The 8,313-nt window shown below is 37.2% G+C and overlaps 1 protein-coding gene across 1 annotated transcript; it reads right to left on the minus strand.

The window, feature by feature from the left end:
• Positions 1 to 3,741, minus strand: s1pr1 (sphingosine-1-phosphate receptor 1). The gene is made up of 2 exons (XM_060882927.1): positions 3,664 to 3,741; positions 1 to 3,029 (listed from the first exon to the last, which is right to left on the minus strand). Exon 2 carries the CDS (start codon positions 2,825 to 2,827, stop codon positions 1,730 to 1,732), a length of 1,098 nt encoding a protein of 365 aa, XP_060738910.1. The 5' UTR covers positions 2,828 to 3,029; positions 3,664 to 3,741; the 3' UTR covers positions 1 to 1,729.
• Positions 3,742 to 8,313: the final 4,572 nt, after the last annotated feature.

Consider the following 8,313-nt stretch of genomic DNA (forward strand, 5'->3'; position numbering starts at 1 on the left):
GACACACACAGGTGTTACAAAGTGCAAAAAAAAAAAACCCACAGGAACAAAACCGGCTGGTAACTAAACCTTTTCTCTGAATCATTATTGCTAAGTGATGCATTTTGAACCATGTTTATACTTTGTAGTTTTTCAGTACAGATGTTGTAAAGGTAGGATGATGATTAAGATGGTGATGATTATGGATCTGATCAGATTCACATTTCCAGCATCTGTCTGTAATACATGATTCATTTGTAATGCTTCATTTGTAACCCTCATTTCTTATTTCCACACATTTTGAATGACGCTAGACTGCAAATGCAAAGCAGTTTGTGCACATGCATTAACTAGCAACAAAACCATAAAGCCTAAAATCTATAAAAGTGGTATAAAAATTACCTTTCATTTCATGATGCATTAATACCACATTGTAATTCAACCCTTATTGAGGTTACAGGTGGATTCAAGATTAATTAATATCGCTGAACTACTGTACATGCTAACTAAATCTCTACAGCTGTTGGATGAAAGGTGAGATTATATTTATGAAAAGAAAATACATTCTCAATCAGGGTAGTAGAAATCTCACTAAAAGGATGGCGTTAAGTCAAAGAAACACAAGTACCTTTCTTTTACTGCATTTCTTTAATTAGACATTTACCCTTACCGAAAAAGATCTGTTTTTTTAGAGCTTTAACGTGATATGAATGTGTGAATTTTCCCTCTTCATGTTATTTTTCTTTAGATGTTTATTTACGTTTATGTGATATGTGCAAAAAATAATGGGTAAAAAAGTTTTTTTTTGTTGCTGTAATGGTACAAAAATGAGCCCAATATTCTAGTACGTTATAATGAGTCAGTAAAAGGCCTGAGAGGGCTCTCAGATAGCACTTTTACAACAAGTGCTATTCTAAATGTTCCTCATATTAGAACGTTTCCATGTGATAAATAAAAACAGTGGGTAATACTGATTAATCAGCTTTACAGAGCTCAGGTTGTTAAGTGCATTTTGCGATCAGGCGAAGACGTTTCAGTGATGCCATGTCCTTCAAGAGTCTTGCACTTATTTCATATTTTTGTAGTTCTGGATAAAAAAGTCTTTTTCTTGTTTCAGTCTGTTCTCCCAGTTAAGCTCTTCATACAAGTTAAAAAACACTGACTTAGAAATTGTTCTAAATGTTGCCATGTTAACAAAGTCATCCAAACACACTGAACATGACAAAACAGTCCAATTTACACACAAAACCTGTTTTAGATTAAAGTTTTTTAAAGGTTTAAGTTAAAGTTTTTTTTTTAGTAATCCGGATTGCTTCATTCCATTTTTTCCCCCCCTTTAATCCACACCAGCTCCAGGAGAGACGTGAATCAGCTATGCATGTAAGGACTCTGTCCACTCATGGACACTCAAACTTTGATACATGCTGTGAAACATCATTAAATTCAAACTCTAATGCACAACATTATAATTAAGCAGCATGTGGATGAAGAACCAGCTGAGAAACAAACCCCAAACGTGTTGTTTGTTCATTGTCCACTGTGTCCTGGTCCGCTCTTTAACTGCCTGTCTCCATGATCTGCTAACACTGTTGTAGACGTAGGTGTTAGTTAGATAAAAATGAAGCTTTATTCTCACTTACTGAGAGTAGTGTGGATTGGACAAGCTCTCATTTAGGTGTCCAGCAGGATCTCCACACAAATACATACATTCACTAAATAAGAAAGAGCAAGAAAATGTCCACAGTCCTTTTTATGATGATGAAGCAATGTTTCCTGAGGACACAGCCGTTTCCCTGGGTGAGTACTCAGGCTCTTCCTTATTGGGATGTGATGAATTGTCCGATTTGCTCCGGCTGAACTCTGCCCCAATGATGGGTCTGGAGAACTTGCCAGCCGGCTGAGTACACACACTGCACAGCAGCATCTTGAGGAAGGCCCTGCGCATCTCATTGCTGGTGAGTGTGTAGATGAGAGGGTTCATTGCTGAGTTCATAACAGCCAGAGCAAGGAACCACTCAGCTTTGTAGAGGATATAACAGGTACGGATCTCACAGGCTACATCCAGCAGGAGCAGGATAAAGAGTGGCGCCCAGCAAGCGATAAAGCAGCTCAAGACAATGATGACTGTCTTCAGAAGGGCCATAGACTTCTCCGAGCTCTTGTTCCCGCTCCCGCGGCCGTTTGAGACCTTGCGGAAGACGAGTTTGCGGCTGCGTGTGCGAACCAGTGCGTAGATGCGGGCGTATAGCACCACGATGGCCATGAGGATCACACTGAACACAGTGGTGCAGAAGAGAATGTAGGTCTTGTGGTAGAGTGGTAGTACTGTTGAGCAGTTCTTCATGCTGTAGATGCAGTTCCAGCCCATGATGGGCAAACCACCCAGGATGGCAGCAATGAACCACACTGTGCTGATCAACATGAAGACACGGCATGTGTTTCCACTGTTGTGAAGCTTCATTTTGAGCATAGTAAGGTGCCGCTCAATGGCAATGGCCAAGAGACTGAAGACTGAAGCAGCCAGCGCTACAAACATGCTGCCCTCACGAAAGAACCACTGCATGGGACTCAGTTTATATGTATTAGCTCCTGAGAGCAGGATGTTAGCTGTGTATACCACTCCAGCCAGTAAGTCTGAAAGAGCCAAGTTTCCAATAAAATAATACATGGGTTTGTGGAACTTTTTGGTCCGCCAAATGGTGAGAAGAACCAGCACATTCTCGAGAATGATGAAGCAGCACACGATAATAAACACGACAGAATCAGCCTTGAGTCCTGAATCCTTTTCTAATTTACGGAATTTCCCAGTGAAGTTGTAGTGCTTTTCTATGAGGTCCACGTCAGCCATGGTCCTGATCTCTGGCTGGACTCTTACCACCCGTGTAATCCACCCTTTAGTCCACTAAGGGGCTCTGAAGCACCACTGTACAGCAATGACCAAATTTCTTATGATGTAATGTCATGAAGCGTCCCTTAAGTCAGGTAAAAATCCTTAGCATGTAATACTGGGAATGGAGTATGCAAATCCAAGAACGGCATGATGAAAAAGGCTGAAAGGAGTAAACAAATAGATGAATATGATGAATGACAAATGATTAGCTATAATGCATAAAAATAAAAATAAAAAAAAGCAGATTAGAGTTTGTGTGGTTTCTTTGGGGGAAAAAACAATATAAATAAAAACGTAAAAGAAATCTAAACAAAAAAGCTAAAAACAGCTATTAGATTCCTGAAAAACAGCAATAAAGTCCATATGAGAAAAGTAGAGTTAATGCAAAAGTTACCACTATTAAAGAAAATATTTACTCTTTTATTTTGACAAGAAACTATTTTTTTAGTTATTTGAACTTTTCCTTTAGTTTCTTTAGTCATCAGTTTTCCTTTTTCTAAGTAAACTCGGACATTCTGTCTAAGAATTCCTTTAAACAGCAACTGCATTACAAATAGCAAAAAAATAAAGGATTGTAAGATTTTATATATTTTTATATTTAATATTCATTTATAACAGAATTCCATCCATGTGCAGGTGAATCTGAACCACAGGAAAAACTGGAGGCAATTTTAAATAAAGCCTTAGAAAGTTAGTGATAGAAAAAAACAGTCATTTTGTTACAGTATTTAAAGTGTAATTATATCGATGAAACTTTTCCGTTTGGTTTTAAAATAGAAGAAATGAACACGTACCTGCACTGAGCGTCAAACCGAGTCCGTCTATTGCGATGAAAACTGTTCAACTGAGCGCGAGCTGGATGTAAAAGAAACTCCGCCCACTCAACCCATACCGCCCCTTACGTACACATACATACAAACACACACACACACACACACACACACACACACACACTGTCTCTCTCTCTCTCTCTCTCTCTCTCTCTCTCTCTCTCTCACACACACACACACACACACACACACACACACAGAGTCAAACACTCTCCCTCTCTCTCTCTCTCTCTCTCTCTCTCTCTCTCTCACACACACACACACAGTCCAACACACACACACAGTCCAACACACACAAACAAACTAAATTAAACAAGAATATAATTATTATATTCATCTTGCTATTGTTATTTTACTGCTATTATCAAAAGCATCATTGAAACAATAACCACAAACACCTTCATTACTATTATTGCTGTTGCTGATGATCTTTATGATTAGCTTTACCATTTTATGGCATTTTCAAGGTACGAAAAAATTTATCACTGCATAACAGCATTTGCTATATCATGAGGAAATGATTAGTTTGAATGCCAGTGATGCGACAGTCATCCGTGGCCAGGAGTTCTAGGGAGCATACGTGGCCATGCTTGTTAGGTGGATGGAGAATATTATACAGCCATATACAGCCCTGTGATTCAGCAGTGGCAACAGTTTGAAAAGATGGAGTTGGAAGACTTAATACTACTACTACTACTACTACTACTACTACTACTACTACTAATAATAATAATAATAATAATAATAATAATAATAATAATAATGAAAGCTGAAAACTTGGCCAATCATCTCATATTCCTCTTTTGAACCCCAAACCCAAATGACTTCAGTGTGAAGTCATATACAGAGGGGACTGTATACATGTGTAGTACATAGGTTAAGCAGTATTGCATTATGAGTCATGCAAAAAACACAATCAGATGTGAATATATTTAAGAAAGAAAACACTTAGAAAAGATCCCATGATCTACATTTAATTACTCAAAATATACCATTTGGCCAAAGGCATGTGAACTTGATCATCACACCCATATGTGTCTCTTCCCCATACTGTTGCCACAAAGTTGAGGAACACAGTTGTCTATCATGTCTTTGGTATTATAAATGACATAAGAACTAAGAACATTATAAACTAAATTATAAACTGAAAGGCAGACCCCAAACATGTTCCAGCATGACTGTGCCCCTCTGTATAAAACAAGGTCCAGAAAGACATAGTTTGCTGAGGTTGGTGTGGAAGAATTTGAGTGGCCTGAAAAAAGAGCTCAGAAGAAATAAATGCAATTAACAGAAAACATTTTTTCAAGTTATTATTGCTAATGTTCACTGTGCATGTGACACTATTCAACACACACTCACATTCAAATGCACTGGAATACTTACTTTTTAATTAAAATCTAAATGCATTTGGAAATAATTTTTTAAGAACTGCTGGAAGGAGACAGGGCAGGGGTGATGCTTTTTTATCACTGGGAAAACAATCCTTTCAGGAAAACACTGGAATTTTCCTTTAATTGTAATCCTTTTGTCCCTTCCTCTGGGAATGCACCAGCTGTGAGGGGACCCCAAATCTCAGTAAGATTGAGGTCTAGCATATATCCTCCAACCACCCCCACCCACTGGCCCACTTTCTTCTGCACATTAATCACACATGCGCTTGCAATCCTGAGTACCTCTCCATGCAGACACACCACTGTGACTCACAGGATCCTGCAAGATGAGAGTTATTTGTGCACTGGGGGGTCAGGAGGTGTGGTGGTGGTGGGTGGCTTCATTAGAGATAACACCCTTAGGCACATCTTCATGGTTGACTTGACTGATTATAATGATTGGTTTTGTTTGCAGTTAAAGATAATCCTGTGTTTGTAATGAATTCAGGGTAATACATGTCATTTCCATATTTCCATGCCATCTGCTCATAACCAAACACACCTTTCCAAATCACCAGCCCCATATCACACTGCCACATCCCAGCATCCCTATTACATTGTGTATTTGGTGACCCAAATGTAAAATTATTAAATGTTATTCTGGCCAATGCGAGGAATACAGTTCTGTTGAATTCTGTTAAAAACACTTCTCCTTAGTGGCACAACAGAAATCATACAGAGAACTTTTAAATACTTTTTAAAGAACTTTTACATAGAGTTTAAATACTCTCTGCATGAGAATACTATACTTTGTGTCCTATCAATCAAAGAGACACCAGCAAGCTGTGGGTATCTGTGAACACTTGTATGTGCCAAATAGCACTTTCCTGTCCCGTGAGCACGCTGTCCTGTGATGTAGAATAAGAAGATGTTTGAAAGGATGTGGCCTTCACACTTCCCAGCTGGTAGCTGTTTTATGATAGGGGAGAGCTGGCTAGAGGGTGGAAACTGAGTACAGGAGAAAATAGGAGAAAAATTGTAATGTTATCTAGCTGTCAATTCATATCAGTTAATAGCTATTTTAATAGAACAAATGAACTTTCCTTGTGGTTCATCTCATTTTTCCAGTTTAGACTGGCTTTATCTCTACTCCACATCTCTTATCTTCACTACATGAATGAGAGTAAACTAACAAAAAACATAATTGACATAAAAATGAGCATTTTTGCAATTTCTACTGAATATCTTTATTATTGTTATTATTTTTTAAATCCTAAAAAGACATAACCTGAAAAGTTTATGGCAAAAATAAAAACAGTGGCAAAAAATGTAAATTTATAAAATACAACAAAGAAAAAAAATGTTTTGAAGTATAATTTTAAATATTCAAACACTTTTGTTAGCTTCCAAGCTGTCCAAGTGTGCACACAAACTCAATAAAAAACACAAATTTAACAAGCCTTACTTACATGACTGTATGTATTGGTGTATAAGCATCCAAGACAAGCATAATAGAAAATTAAAGACATTTTGTTTCACTAAGTCCATGTAGAGAAACAGAGACTAGAGAACAGAACCTTTATATTACCTGGGATTGTGCACATAAAACTGTAGATGATTTAAGTGTGAGAAATGCTGAGACTTCAATTTAAACAATGTCTGGAGATTTCTAATTCAAAGAAAATCACAGATCGACTTGTGTATCTAAAGTGTGCTTCTCACCACCAATTAAATCTGAACCCCAAACTATCAATTTTTAAAACTGTCCCCTGGAGAGAAATGCAGGATGATGAATGATGACTGAGCTTTTGTCTTCTTCTCTTTTCATTTGGTCTAGAAATTAGTCTCAGTTGGACTCTGTGGTTGTGTCTCAGAAACCGGTGGGTTTCCTCCACCAAACTCATCTAAAGCATCTTTGAAGGAGGAACAAAAAACATGTGGTTTCTCGATTTAGTGGTACTTTTGTTATGACTCTTTTATTTCAAACCGTCTTTAATTAGGAAGAATTTCTCAGCCACATTTCTTCGTCTCTTCATTCTCCATCTATTCATAACACCAAACAATGGAGAAATATAATATATAAAACACATGGGGATTTACACAACTTAAAATTCCTTAAAGTCATTATTCATTTATCCATTTTAAAGCACATTATTCAGTAGTAGATACACTAACAGGAGTGACTAATGTAACACTGGAATCTACTGGGTTAAAAATTACACAATTTTGGTCACTATCTGTATACGTATACTACAATGACAGATGCAATGCAAATGAAAATAAAATTAAAGCTGAGTGTGTTTAAATGGAGCACAATAATTATCTCATTTTGACAAGTAACAATTTATTAACATTAACAACATCTCACATTGGATTAAAGCAAACAAAACAGGATTTTTAGGAATTATTTTATGGCTTAGAGTAAGGCTAAGCACAAAGGAGGTGAGAAAAACATGAAATTGGCAAATATTCATGCTCAATTTGTACAAAATATGTATTCTTTTTTTTCTCAAGATCATTTTTCCTCATTATTCAAAATAAGTTTTGAATAATAACGTCTTTACCTCAATGTGTAGCTGCATGTGAAATAGTTACAAAAAACCCCAAAAAGTTGATGAAATGAGTCCATAAACGTTGTAAATGAAAATCTTAATTCAGATTGCAATTCCCTAAAATAATCTTCAGTACAACAAGAAAACCATAAAACATCCATATTTGCACAGGATAATTAGACCAGGCATAAGGGAATATCAGATTAAGGTGCATTAAATACACGTTGGGTCAATTACTGGAACAGAAATACTATTTTTTGAAATTTTATGATTATATATTTTAAGGATCAGCACACTGAGAGATCATCCTTTATCCAAAGCCATGTTTCGAGGTCAAAGTCAAAGAGGTCGTGGGTCACTGCTCCAGACCTCCATGTAAGACCTCAAGCAGCTGAATGATTTTTTTGAGGACTCAGGCTTTACCCCCTGCTGAGAGACTGGTTTAACAGTGTGAAAGCACACAGTGTGAACAGAGAAGGAAGGTAAATGGGGTAAACAGGGGTGTTTATATATATATATGTATATATACATATATACATATATATATAAAATAAAGACCCCCTGGCTGCACTTACAAGCCTGGGTCAGAATTCTTAGAGCGGGAATGGCAGAAAAGGCGGCTCACAGGGGAGGACAAAATGATTTGTGCCCTTTCCATGTTCCTGTGTTCATTCACATCCCTGGAAAGTACA

The sequence above is a fragment of the Tachysurus vachellii genome, chromosome 1 (genome assembly GCF_030014155.1).
Source record: "Tachysurus vachellii isolate PV-2020 chromosome 1, HZAU_Pvac_v1, whole genome shotgun sequence".
Classification (NCBI taxonomy): Eukaryota; Metazoa; Chordata; class Actinopteri; order Siluriformes; family Bagridae; genus Tachysurus; species Tachysurus vachellii.